Raw genomic sequence first — 13,824 nt, 5'->3', positions numbered from 1 at the left:
CCATCTGTGTATGAAAATGACTTTGGGAAATACTTAGTGTATTTTTTTATGCATATAGAGGAAATGTTTAAAAAATGATAGATATAAATTATAGAAAATTAAAGTTTTAAAAGAAGACTTTAAGACTTAAAAGACTTATGGTCTCTACACTTCTTTTGAACTAGTAAAACTCTCTATGCTAATCGCCTGTGGTAAGTTACGTACTTATAATGCAATACATCTGAAACTAAAATTTACACAAAAGATTCATACAAAGAAATATACTTAAAAATATGATAGATAAATAAAAGTAGATTTTAATCATTCAGTAATGCACAGGTAGGCAAAGAAGGAAACAAAGAAAGAAGAAAGAAAGAAAGAAAGAAAGAAAGAAAGAAAGAAAGAAAGGAACAACAGGGGAAAAGTAAACAAGGAAACAAAATATAAAACAGCAGATTTATGTCCTCACATTTCAATAATTATATTAAATGTAACTAGTCTTCTTTATTTGCCATGGCCCCAAACTAGAAACCAAATTTCTCTCAATAGGCAAATGGTTAAACAAACCCTGGTATATCCATATCATGGATACTACTGAGTGATAAAAGGGAACATATTATTGACACATGCAACGATGTGGATGGATCTCAATAGCATTATTCTGAGTGAAAAAGGCCAGTTTCTGTGGGTCACATACTCGATGATTCCATTTTTAGATCATTCTCTAAAGAACAAAATGATTGAGTTGACAGATCAGTGGTTGCCAGGCGTTAATGCTGATGAGGGGTGGTATAGGGTGGGCAGGACCATAAAATGTAGCTCAAGAGATAGCTCTGTGGCGATGAAAACAATTGATTATGATGAAAGTGGTAGTGGTTATACGAATCCACATATACGATAAAACGACACAGAACTATGCACACATATTGTACCAATGTCAATTTCCTGGTATCGAAATTGTACTAGAGTTGCATAAGATGTAACAACCATCAGGGGAAATTAAGAGAAAGCTGTACCCAGACTCTATGTACTATTTTTGCAACTTCCTGTGAATCTATAGTTATTTTAAAATAAAAAAAAATTTTTTTAAACAATCTTGCAGCCCAGATGCAGCAATAAACAGATCCTTGTACATCAGCCAAGTGCTAATTTATGAGTAAATATGACAAGCTTAATGTTCTGCAACCATCCCAAAGAGGTAAGGCATTTCAGGAGAAAGAGCACCTTAACCTCAGTTCACCAGATAATCTAAAATGATCCACTGTTGATTTTATGCTTAAAGATGCTACACATAATAAAAAGAAAATGTGTGCCTTCTCTACCCATGTTCCAGGTTTTCTGGCAGTGGCTGCAAGCACAAGCAGTAAGTTGGGGGGGACCTTGAGCCAGCGAGTCTCTCCCTTCCCAGTTCTAGGTTTTCACTCCCCCTCCCCGACCCCCTTCGGTCCAACGCAAGCAAGCAACGTGACTAAGTGGAGCTGGAAGGACAAAGGGGCCAAGCTTGGGGTAAACAGAGAGGCTTGATTTACGCTTCTACCTAGAAGTGGGTCTGAGGTCATGGCCAAGGGTATGGCAAAGAGGAGATGTGAGCAAGAGACCTAAGACTGACATGAACGGGGCCCAAAACCAAGGTCTGCGCGTGACCCAGGCAGTGCTCACTGGAGGTCACCAAGCTCAGCTGCTCGTGGCCTATTGAGCCAACCATGTGAAAAGTTCCTCAATGCGGGGGCATTGGTTATACCACCAGGTTGTTTAGTTCACCTCCGGTTCCAGCAACTCTGCTCTAGACCCCCGGGGTCTGAGTGGTGTAGTCTCGGCCATTGCCCTCCCGGGGCTGTTTTCCCAAGAACAAGGGGCATGTTCCTGCACTCGGCCATGGGGCCAAAACTATCTTTATCAAAGCAGTCTATGCACATGACAGACCCCTAGTCTCCCAGCTGGTCAACAGCGTTGATCTCTGGAGAGTAGGACGGAAGGAACGGTCATGGGGGAGACAGGTACTTGAGTTTTAGCCTCCACGCTGCTAGCAGTGGTGTCTTGGAGGGTACGACTGACTATCAAGAAAGTTCATCATCTCGTGGGAATTGATAAGTTCTCATGGGTGTTTTTCTGAACTCTTGTCTTGCATTATTTTTCAAAGGGAATCTATAAAGGAAACTCCAACAACCCTCCACTGCAGGACTTTGTGCCAAAAAGTGCATTTTCTCGTAAACGTTATATTTAAGTAAGCTAGGCAATCGAGAGAACACTTCAGAAATGACAAATACGCAGACACAATCAGGTCCTAAAGATAAGCCTGCCACACACATAACAGCCTCCTCCAGCCCAGGGACACCTTGCCCTGATGACACGGCAAGGGAGCATTTCCAATATGTCAGAGACCGTGGCTATGGAAGGATGCCTCTAGCCCATTTAAAGGTGTGTGCTGTGTACAGCAGAGACCCGAGGGAAGAACCAGGTAACCATCCAAGCCTTTTCTCATCTCAGTGAGAGTTTTCCAAATTCTCGGCTCAACAGGAACTGAGACCACTGGGAAGAAACATAACAGATCCAGATCGCGCGGGCATCCCAAAGAAATGTCTGTACAGAAATAAGTCCAAATGTTAGGGCCCTACTTTTTCAGAGTATCAGTATAGAAGATTCTATTCTGCAGGGCTCTTTTTTCATATCATGTGAAACGGGAATTGCCTTCTTTGGTACCCACTACCCTTTAGATAAGGACAAATTTAACATTCAATGCCAAGAGAAAGTATTTGCTAGAAAAAAAAAAAAAAGAGTTCACGAAGTCCCCTGTTTCTTGTTCTCTGACCCTGGAAAATAATGTAACCCAGGACAATTGTATTCTTTTTTCCTAGTGTCAGGATAATTAGGTAACTAGATCACTCTATTTACCTGATCTAGTTGTTCGTTAACCTACTCACATCTACTTTTGTCTCCTTTAAAGGAATTTTGGGGCCTTTTTTTTCGAGAGAGAGAGAGAGAGAGAGAGTGGGGGGCGGGGAAGGGCAGAGAGAGAGGTTGTGGGGGAGAATCTCCGGCAGGCTCCACGCTCAGTGCAGAGCCCGACATGGGGCTTGATCCCACGACCCTGGGATCATGACCTGAGCCGAAATCAAGAATCAGACACTCAACCCACAGAGCCACCCAGATGCACCTTTGGGGTCATTTCTAAATGAATGTTGTACTGGTGCTGCATTTAATTTTGAAGCTGTTTGCAGCCCTTTGTGGAGGTTACAGAGAACGAGCGTGAGGATGTGTGTTTACTCACTTACATTCTCAACCAGCTGCCCTTTCCCTGTCACTTCAGCTATTGTTTCGGCTTTTCCAACTGGTCCTCCTCACATCTCAGCAGAGCCTGCCTGCGTCTTACATTGTGGAGCTTTCTGGCTGTCAGAAACTTGGCTGGCCAAGTGTCTAGCTGACTTTATATAAGAAACTCCTGGAGGCTTCCAGAGTCTTACACTCCATGAATATCTATATCTGATTATGCCACCTTGCTGGCGTTAGAATGCTCTAGTCTTGTACCATGGGGACACACAGATGGATTACAGATCCCAGGCTCATCCAGCTTTTACAAGTATTTCCCATTTAGGATCCAGGCCTACAGAACCTCCTTAGAATTCAGTTATGGAGGCAGCCATTGTCATTGGAATTCAGGCAGAACTCTGGCACCCAAAAGCTCTGGTTTCCTATATATGTAGAATGGCCTGGAGAGGGGCCAAATCAGCTTTGAGAGCTGGGAGTTAAAGATACAAAACCCACGGCACAGGCCAAGACTCTTGGGCTAGTTGAAAACTCTCGGAATGGACCGCACACTTCTATCAGAGATGAGAAGCTCATGTTCATCAGAATGTCCAAAAAGCAAATGGGGATACTTCAAGACTCATGGTATGTAATCCAAATGGAAAATCATCAGGTTTTCTCTACGCGTAGGGACAATGGCCAGCCAAACCCTCCTAAGCCTGGGCACCACTGTTGTCTTCCCTCTCTGAAACTCCTGATGGTACAGTGGGGCTGGTGGGAGATGGACTGGAAAGGAGAGATGCACAAGATCTGAGAGCACAGACAGCCACCTGTTTTTAATCAAATGTTCCATAAACATGCCTGAGATACACAGCAGGTGGTGCTAAAACTAAGCACAGGAATTACAGTATTTATTGAGCACCTACTACAAGCCCAAACTGGTTCAATCTCAAAGCCCACTGCTGGCTATTGCAACACAGTCCCACCAGGTCCCTGGCTGCTTGGGTGGGCCTAGAGCCTGGGACCAGTGCTCCCACTGGGGCTTCCTCATTTTGTCGAATGCCTTCCATGAGCTTATGTAAGCATTTCTCTGGCACGCTATACATTGTTCCCAACCGACTCCAGACCTTTCCTGTTTTATACTTCCCAAGGGTCTCCATGCTTGGAGCTGTGCTAGGGCTGTGCCAGGCAGGTGTGAAATGGCCCCGGAAGATCCTGATCCTATGGGCTCAGATAGCCATCATGGAGAAAATAAATAAAATGGAAATAAAATTAGCACAGTGCCTGGTTGTCCCACACGTGCAAGGTGGTACACAGGTTGGTGTCTAGGGTCATCCCTATGAATGAGTGATGAGTAATTTCCACACCTTTGACTCACCTCTGGGCCAATAATTCTCCTACTTGGCAGTCACTTTTGTACAGACCCCCAACTTAGTGGTCATAGGTCCTCGTACGTATGTATGTGGCCATAGCTCCATAGTGGAGCTCCTCGTATGTATTCTTCCCTCTGCTCTTCCTTTGTCTGCCCTCCCCAATCCTGAGGCAGAAATTCAGAAGCTTACTTGTGTGGACACAGGTATGCATTGTTGGGGCAAGGCATCTCTAAGACTCTGAGAGCAACGGTATCGAAATGGACAGAGTGAGGCTCACGGCTGTGGGGACAGCTGCATGCCCACAGAGTGATATCACAGGCATAATTTATAGGAGGGTGATCTGCAGAGACAAATGGGGTTCAGCGAAGTGCTGTAGTCCCTGGGGAGCTCTCCACATGAGCAGTCGATGGCCATCTTCTTTGCTCACCCCTCAGGATTCATCCTTCTTGCCATCACAGAACCTTGATTCTCTTGGGGAACCACCACCCTGTCAGTCTGGTCTACATTGCTGGGTGGGACTGATCCCACTCCCAGAAGATGGGTGGGCACGTGACACTATCTGGCCCGTGAAAGCACTTGATTAGTTCTGGGATGGGCACTAACCTAACTTTGGCAAATGAAACTTATTTTTGAGATTTTTGCTAGAATTACTGGGACAGAGCACTCCCCATATGGTAGAATTTCTAACTTACTGACTGTCAGCCTGGAGCTACTGGGGACATTGATGCCATTATGCTTGGACAGCCTGCCAAGAACCGAGTCAACTCAAGGGAAATCCTCCCTATGAAATACACGGCTACAGTGGGTGGGGTTTATTGAGTCCAGAGATCCAGCCTTGCCTGGAGCCAGACCTTTGTTGGTCTCCAGGGAGATGAGGTGACGGATCTGTTTGTCTGCTTCAGTTAGCCTGAAGTGGCTTTACATACCTGCCCTGAAACGTTGCAGAGAAATCCAAGTGTGGACATTAACGTTTGTATGAAACAGAAATAATACGAGGTCTCCAGGGCTGATATTCAGCTAATATGCACAGTTAGGACTGTACCATTGTTGAACTATTGAGATATGTCCATTCCAGTTTGTAAACAGTTACCCCCCTCTCCACCTGCCCAGCACTGCCCCGGCCTGCTGGACCATCCCTTGGCACGCCCTGGACCTCCCCACTAAATCCACCAACTAAAGGGATACTACCAACTAAAGGGAGGCTTCCGCTGGCAGCTACTCTGACTGGTCTTTTGAAGGTGATCGGTGCCTCCCGTGTTGCAAAATTCAATGGTCATTCCTTCCTTCTTTTCTTGCTTGGCCTGCCAATAACATTTGGACACCAACACAGCTGGCCACTCCCTCCTTGAACACTCTACGTGGCTTAAAGGACACCTTCCACACCTGCAGCTCCTCCTGCCTTCCTGGCCACAGCTTGAATTTCTTTTGCTGGCTCCTCTCCGTGTCCTTCACTTCTAAAGGTTGGCAGACCCCAAGGCACAGTCCTTAGACCTCTTTCCCATGTGCATTCATTCTCTTGATGATCTTAGCCAGGCTCATGGCTTTAGATACTACTCCAGATTTACATCTCACCTGGACCTTTCCCTTCAAGTCTAAACTTCTATACCCGCTGGCCTACATGACACCTCCATTTGGTGTCTGGCAGGCATCTCAGAATTAACATGTCCACAACTCAGCTCCTGATAAGCAACACACCCCATAGTAGTTCTTCCTGCGGTGTTCCCATTTCATCTCCCCCTTGCTCGAGCCTAAAGCCTTGGTCTCTAAGTCCCCTCTCTCTCTCACACACACACACCCCCCACACTTGCTTTGTCAACAAATCCCAGCAGATGTACCTTCAAAACATGTCCATAAACAGAGCCCTGCAAACCGTCTTCCTGCCACCCCACCTCCCTCCAAGCTGTCACCATCTCTCAGCTGCATGACTGCACAAGCCTCCTAACCGGACTCCCAGCTTCTGCCTTTGACCAGCTACGCTTCATCTTGACACAGAAGCCAGAGTGATTCTTTTAAAATTTAAGTTAGGTCACATCACTCCTCTGATACTGCCCACTTATTCAGAGCGAAGGCCAGTGCCATTAGCAGGAGCTCCTAAGGCTTGCATGAAGCAGCTCCTGCTACCCCTCTCCCTTCTCTTCCCTGCACCCCAAGCACTCTGGCCCCAGCTGAGCCCACTGTGCTCCCCCTCGGGCCTTTGCTTTGCTCTTCCCTCTGCCTGAAATGCTCCTTCCCCGTTTACCTGCAGAACTCCCTTCCCCACTTTGTTCACATCTGAATTCAAATATTGCTTTCTTGGTGACGGCTTCCCTTAACTACCCTGTCTAAGATTTCAACCCTTCGCTCTACCGACTTTTTTTTAATATTTATACTCATTATTTAATAGGTTTTATATTTCACTCATTTACATTGTTTTCTTTGGTCCTCCTCAAGAAAATGTAAACTCAAGGGGCGCCTGGGTGGCTCAGTCGGTTGGGCGTCCGACTTCGGCCCGGGTCATGATCTCACAGCTCATGAGTTCAAGCCCCGTGTCGGGCTCTGCGCTGACAGCTCAGAGCCTGGAGCCTGCTTCGGATACTGTGTCTCCCTCTCTCCCTGCCCCTAACCCACTCGCATTCTGTCTCTGTCTCTCTCAAAAATAAATCAACATTAAAAAAAATTTTTTTTAATAAAAAAAAGAAAATGTAAACTCAATAAGGACAGGGGAGGTTTTGAGTACTTTGCTCTGTCAGACAACAACCACCACATGTAACAAGCTATTGATAAATCATTGTGAATGATTTGGTGGTACCTATTCCATGGTCATTATAAATATTTTGGCTTTTTGGTGTTTTTTTTTCACTATAAATATTTTGAATGCCACTCCTGGGGACACCCCTCTCTACCCTATCCATCATACTCCTGGAAAAAATCAGGAACCACCTTCTTCTTCCAGTTTCACTCCTAATTGAAATAAAAGCACTCACCAATCCTGAGTTAGCCTTCCAGAGAAGCGGGTATTTGTAAATGGAGGCCTTGGGAGGAGGCTGTCAGCCTTCCGTTCCCCGGTGAGGATGCTCCATATCACAGATTCATGAATTATTATCTGCCTCACATTCTACCATCTGCTAATTTAGCTTCTGAGCTTTCAGAGAGTCTCATATAGGAGGGACAAACCTGAGATTGCTCACGACCCCCACCTGGGGCCCTGACACCAAGGCTGAGCCTGGGCTGACACCACACCAGGTGACCTGCCCCATCCACCGTGGGCAGAGGGCTGCTTCTTGCATTTTGGTCTGAAAATGCCACAGAGCACATGAAATTCCAAGTCTGTTTGTAGAGGTTTCATTGGCAGAAGGAACTCCAGGAGTAGGAGGAGAGGGTGGGGATGGGAGGGAGAAAAATGGAGGAGAATGCGGATTTATGCATCTTTGGATGCTTCTTTACGGTAGGATCAGACAAATGAAGACAATCCAAGCAAGGCCAGCACCATGCCCAGAGAGCACGGCTGGGCTCCTGCCTGTGCCATTACCTTAGATTGAGAGGCTCCTCCGTGATGCCTTTCCCTTTCAAGCTGGGCTGGAAAGAGCAGAAGCTAAACAAAAAAGGAAAAGATCATTCCAGCAGCAGAGTCAAGACTCTTCCACCACCAGAGAGACATTTTTGGTGCCCGTCAAGAGGTAGGGTGCAGACTTGCCCCTCCCATCCCCCATCCTGTCCCCAGGGCATGAACACCAGACCCAGGTGCACCTCTGAGGCAGGCCCTCAGCATCCCCTGGCATTATACACTCTGGCCTTAATAAAAATGGTAATAAAACATTAAAATAAAGCCATGTATGTGTTTTGGATACCTCCTCTGGGCCAGGCACTTGACAATCCTCCCATTGCCAATTCCAGCAACCACTGAAAATGCCATCTAATTTAAGGCTCCGTGAGGCAAAGTCATAGAGGGAATGGCCAACATTCACTGCCTGAGCGAGGGATATATAAAACTTCTAGATTAACTGTGACAAACTGTGCTTAACATACAGAAATCACAGGGAGAAATGGATGTGAGGTACAGCCTGGCACTATCTACCTCCTCAGTTGTGTCTAAAGTGGAACTTGAAGAAAATTTTGGGAGGCAATATAACAGCGCCCCTTGGAGGCGCCTCAGAGGAAGGCTCACAGTCAATGGAGATGTGCCCAGAGCTGGCGCAAACAGCCTCTCTGCAGGAGTTGTTTTCTCCATTCTGGCCCTGCCCTTTGGACCCAGCAGCTGGTTGGAGTGCCAGTGACTGGCCAGGGCCAACAGGAAGACAAAGCTAGAACTTCTGAGCACAAAATGGGGCTTCCCAGACTGGAGGTGTCAAATATCACCTCAGAACTCCCAACCCAAAGTGGAGCGGAACATACCCTCCCCCAACTTCTGTTAATACACTTTCTGTGTTGTCTGTCTATGGCTAGGAACCTGCTTTCCTTTCTAGCCCTTCTAGATTCTCCGCAGATCTATTTATCTGTAACTTCAATAATAATGAAAAAAAAAATAACCATTAGAACTAAAAAAATTTAAACACTAGCATAGATTTCTTGGACTGATTCATTAATCTATTTGAAGAAAGAAGTTAAACTAAAACAGCAGGCTTCTCTCTTTAAAGAAAGAAAAAAGATGTTCCATGAAGAAGTGGGAAATCAGTTGTTTGGAATTCTTTCCAGTGAAATATGAAATTGGAACAACTAAAATTGGCAACTGGGATCAAAAAGAAAAGATTAAGCCAAAAAAAATTATTTGGAAAATTAAAAAGCCAAGCCAGAAAATTCTGGAAGGCCCATTAAACAGCCAGCTTCTTAAATGTGTTGTGTCTGCACAAGTTTTTCCCCCTTTAGTCATTACTGTCCTAAACCACTTCAGTCCATGAAATGGAGTCTGTTTCTCGGATTTAGGGAAGGCATTTCTGCATCTTTTTCTATACTTTATTCCATGATTCAATAGCTCCGTATGTCAGTAGGTTCTTCCCATGTCTGATCTAAATCTTGCTTGCTGTGGGTTGAGAACAGTTCTCCTGAGAACAGAGCTGAGCTGTCTTTGTCCTGTTCTCAGTTCATGATCAGTTTTCTCCGAGGAGGATTTTCAAACCCTTACCTTTTGAAGACCTTACTCCGATCGCTGTTGTGAAAGACAAGAAACTTGGAATATCCATTTTGGAAAAAGAGCTCCAGGGCAATGTCCTATAAAGAGGAGAAACCCCTTTCATTGCTACTGAAGTTGCCTGAAATGGAGAAACCCAGGCCACAGAGCCACTAGCAATGGGTCATTTGGTTCTCTGTGTCAGACAACCCTTTCTGGTTGGTTCTTCCAACCTTCTAAGGGGGTACAAAGACTTTAGTGACACTGATGAAGGGAGTCCCCACAAAATCGGTAGGAGGGCAGGAGGGCCTCAGACTTCCTTTGACTGAAGCAGGAAGCAAGAGCCCCACTCCCAGGATAAGCCAGATAAGGAATAGACAGAGGGAGGAAAGGGCCTGGTGATACCTTCAGACTCCTCCACTTCTGGGTCACAAGTTTGGTTTCCTGAACCAGAGACTCACCTCATCAGAAATATTAGGGGATGGGTAGATGGGGGGGGGGGGTGGCTGGGTGCATCTCACAATCTGGGCAACACTGTATGTTGACCTATAGACCTGCAGGCACAGGGTGCTTTGCCAAACTTGTTTTGCAGAGCCATTTTGATGTGGCCATGCTGACATGGCAAAGGTATTTTGTTAATGCCTAACTGAACTCTACATAATTTCCTTTCCCTCCTCCCTCCCTGTCTCCCTTCCTTCTCATCCAAGCTGTGTAAATAACGGACTTGGAACAGCCATAGAGAGAGTCTACATGTAGGATGAGGCTCAAGGATGAGACCAGGTCAGGGAGAGAATTCTGAGGGCTGGCTGGGGCGGGGGTGGGGGGTGGTGGTGCTGGGCATGGAGGAAGGCGCTGCATCTGACAACCGAGTCAGGTCCCGTTTCTACCTGACTGGTAGTGCTCCCAAAGTCCAGTTCTGGGCTCCGGAGCAGAGGGAAAGTATTTGTGATGATAGCGCAACCCCCTCTGGACAGGGTCGGGGTGCATATGGGAGCCCTGCATATTTTTCTACGATAGAAATATAAATACTGTGCAAAGCAGATGATCAGTGCAGATGTAATGGCTTCCCCCGGCAACCTTGAGCACCCAAGATCTGACTTTCTCCTAGGGGAACCCAAGAGAGATGAGGGCCATGCTCACAAGCTTTCCCTGCCCCTAACTCCCACACTACTTGGCCCTGCTCACAAGCTCTCCTGCTTCTCCTTTTCACCACTGTCAGGCTAACCGAACATCTGGAAACAATCACTGTTTACTGAGGGGAAAGAAACTCACTTACTGATACCTATGTGCTACTATATATAATCCATAAGGTAGACATAATCATAAAATAATAATTTTGAGTATTTAGATGTGCCGAAAAGTGTGCTGAGTGCTATATATGTAATGGTGGAAGAGACAAGACGTGGTCGCCTGTGCTCAAACATGCTACAGTGTCAGGGCCGTGGTCTGGACTAGGCCCATGCTAGCCACACTGTCTAGAACCCTCAGGGCGGGGCTTCTTCCAGTTTTCCCCTTCTAGTTTACTGTCCTTGCAAGGAAGCGCACGAAGGTCAGGCAAGATGAGAACCAACACTTTGTGGGCAAAATCAGTGGAGAGAGAGGAAGAGGGATGGTTGGATTCCAGCAGCTTGCTGATCCTTTCAAGAATGAGCCCCCTAGAAAGGCCCCCCTGAGCTTCAGTGTCAGAAAATAGTAAGAAGGCCCCCAGGCAGGAGGATCACAGGATGAATTATAGACCCAAAGACATTTACAGATAAAACACTCATTACTAGGTTGATTAAGGCCAACCCCATCCCCCATTGGCCTTAGCAGAACAGACTCTCCAGAAAGGGTGGAAGAAAGTTTGGGCCCCTCCCCTCCCACAAGGGTGGTCCCTCTCTTCCTGTTCCTCTGCCAGATGCCTGGGAGGCCTTCGGATGCAGCTTTGATGCTGTAAGGCTGGGCTGGAGAGGCCCAGATGTGTCTGCGGCCAGCAGGGGCTCCTCCCTCCGCACCTGAAGTGAAAAGTCTCAGCAAAGCCCTGACTCTGAAGGGTACTGGCTCTGTTAGCCCCTCATGAGCCCTTGAAGGCACTGGGTGAAGCTCTGGGACCCTGGTTGGAGGGGACAATCAAGAGATCTCCAAACCACTTGACCCAGGAAGTGCCCAGGAGCTTGAAGATGGTTGAACCTGTGTGGAGAGCAGAGGGGAGGGGCAGAAGTCAGCAGAGGGGTCCACAGGCTCAGATAGGGCAGGCTGACCCTTGACTCTTAGTCTTCAGCTCTGCCACGGGGCAACGGAGCTGTCCTGTCCTGTATTCCAGCATCTCCAAGGTCGCTCTGGGACGTGTCAAGGGAAAAGGAAAGCAAAGAGACTGGATCCTAAATGACACAGTAAGAGAGAGAAGGTCCCAGCAGCCAAACAGGAGGAAATGGGGAGAGAATGAAGCAGACTTCAGTACTGCCAGCCTGGAAGCCAGGCCCAACATCAGCCAGCGGACTCGCAGATGTGTCCCAAAGGCACTGGGCTATGCACAGGTGTGAAGGGGGTCACGGAGGTGTCCCGCACTTTCAGATGGGGCCTCCATAGCACCTAGATGCTTTTCCATGAAAAGATGGTTCTCCCTCTTGCCCCCTCCCCGGGGCATACCTGCAGGAGGAAGCGTGCCTGCCGGAGCTCCCTGAGGTCCCCATAGCTATGTCTCTGGCACGAGTAGTGGTCGGAGGACCTGTCTTTGCTGCACATGTTGAAAATGAATGGATCGCTGATGCTGAAAAGGAAACACGACATGCAGTGAGAGGGTGTCTGGAGGGCTTGTTCCCCTTCCTGCCCCGCGACATCCCGGACCCCATGTTTCTGGAGACACTGCAGGAAGAGTGCTGCAATCATGACCAGCTAGGGTGCTGGCACCGCTGACTGCTAAACCCTTTCTGAGTTCCTGCCTGGGTCGGCCCTGCCCTGGAGCAGGGTGGGGCATCCGTGTCACCGGGTGAGGCGACAGCCTCCAGGGCAGACAGTGGCACAGGATGCAAGGGGTGAGTGTAAGAAGGCTCTCTAGGTGTAGGGTCGAGGGGGTGGAGAAGAGTGAAAGAGACACCCCATTACACATGGAGAAATTTCAGGCCAGAAGGCAGGGGCAGAAAGATGATGAGCCTCCATAAAAAAGCCTGGCTTCAGCAACATGGGGTCTGGGGTGGCCCAGCCACGTGGATGGCATCTAGAGTACCAGGGGAGAAACCCTGGTACTCAGCAGAGAACCCCTGAGCCCCAAAGAGGTGTGCAGCGGGCTGAGAGCACTGGTGGGCTGGAGGATACTGGCCACAGCATCAGCGGTGGCCCCCCGGAGCCCCGACCCAGAGCCAGGAGCCCCCTCAGAGGTCAGAACGACCCTCCCGTGGGAAGAGAGGGAGAGGGGAGAAAGGGAGAACTGTGAATTTGACTAAGATTTATCCCATAGAGGACAACCTGTGCAATGCAAGTAACGGAAACACCTTTTGGTAACCAGATAAAGTTTTTCACCACCAATATGAATGGGGACTTGAGACATAAAACTGATTTCAGGTATAGAGTTACATTTCTGAACTTCTGAGTTATGTAGCATAGTTAAACTGTGTATGTGACTGCAAAAGCTCTGATCAAATGCCTTTTGGGAACTTGAGCAACAAGGGGCCTCCCAGGCACCCCAGTCCCCAAGAAGCCTGTGTATCAACTACAGATATGAGGAGCCAAGAACTGAAAGAGCCCCTGCAGCAGCACAAGGTGGCGGCGATGGCTGCTATCTCCCCTCCTCGCCACCCGGGCTCCAAGTGTGGCCCTCCCCACCCAGCCTACGGAGCAGGACACCAGGCCTCCGAGCCACCCTTCCCAGGGGAAGCAGACAGATCGGTTTGTCACACTGGTCAGCAGGGCTTCTCTAGTCACGGGTCAGTGGGGGTGGCCGGGCATCTGCAGTGCTGAGGGCGTGCCCTTGAGCACAATGCAGAAAGGTTCCGTCTGAAGGTGGAAGCGGAGGCTGCTCCTGGGGGTCACAGCTTGAGCCTGGCTTAGCCTCCTGAACAGCCAGCCCTCCAGGATGGAAACTCAGCCCTTTGCAGCTCCTCCTGCCCCTTCTAAGTGCAAGCCTCTCAGATCTCTGCCTTGAGCCACATTGCTGTAGAACCCATCAAA

General features: G+C 48.0%; 1 protein-coding gene across 7 annotated transcripts in view; it reads right to left on the bottom strand.

Annotated features, from left to right (window-relative positions):
• WDFY4 (WDFY family member 4) overlaps positions 1-13,824 on the bottom strand; it is a 292,598-nt gene that overhangs the window by 71,772 nt on the left and 207,002 nt on the right. For all 7 annotated transcript variants that reach the window (XR_008291964.1, XM_053206796.1, XM_053206793.1 and 4 more), the window contains 3 exons: positions 12,307-12,427; positions 9,694-9,779; positions 8,104-8,166 (listed from right to left, as the gene is read on the bottom strand). Coding sequence is in view for 6 of the 7 variants with exons in the window: in XM_053206796.1 (XP_053062771.1) it covers positions 8,104-8,166; positions 9,694-9,779; positions 12,307-12,427 (270 nt within the window). In the remaining variant the exon portion in view is untranslated. The remainder of the gene's footprint in view (positions 1-8,103; positions 8,167-9,693; positions 9,780-12,306; positions 12,428-13,824) is intronic.

Source organism: Acinonyx jubatus, chromosome D2 (assembly GCF_027475565.1).
Source record: "Acinonyx jubatus isolate Ajub_Pintada_27869175 chromosome D2, VMU_Ajub_asm_v1.0, whole genome shotgun sequence".
NCBI lineage: Eukaryota > Metazoa > Chordata > Mammalia > Carnivora > Felidae > Acinonyx > Acinonyx jubatus.
This window is presented reverse-complemented; position numbering and strand designations above follow the sequence as displayed.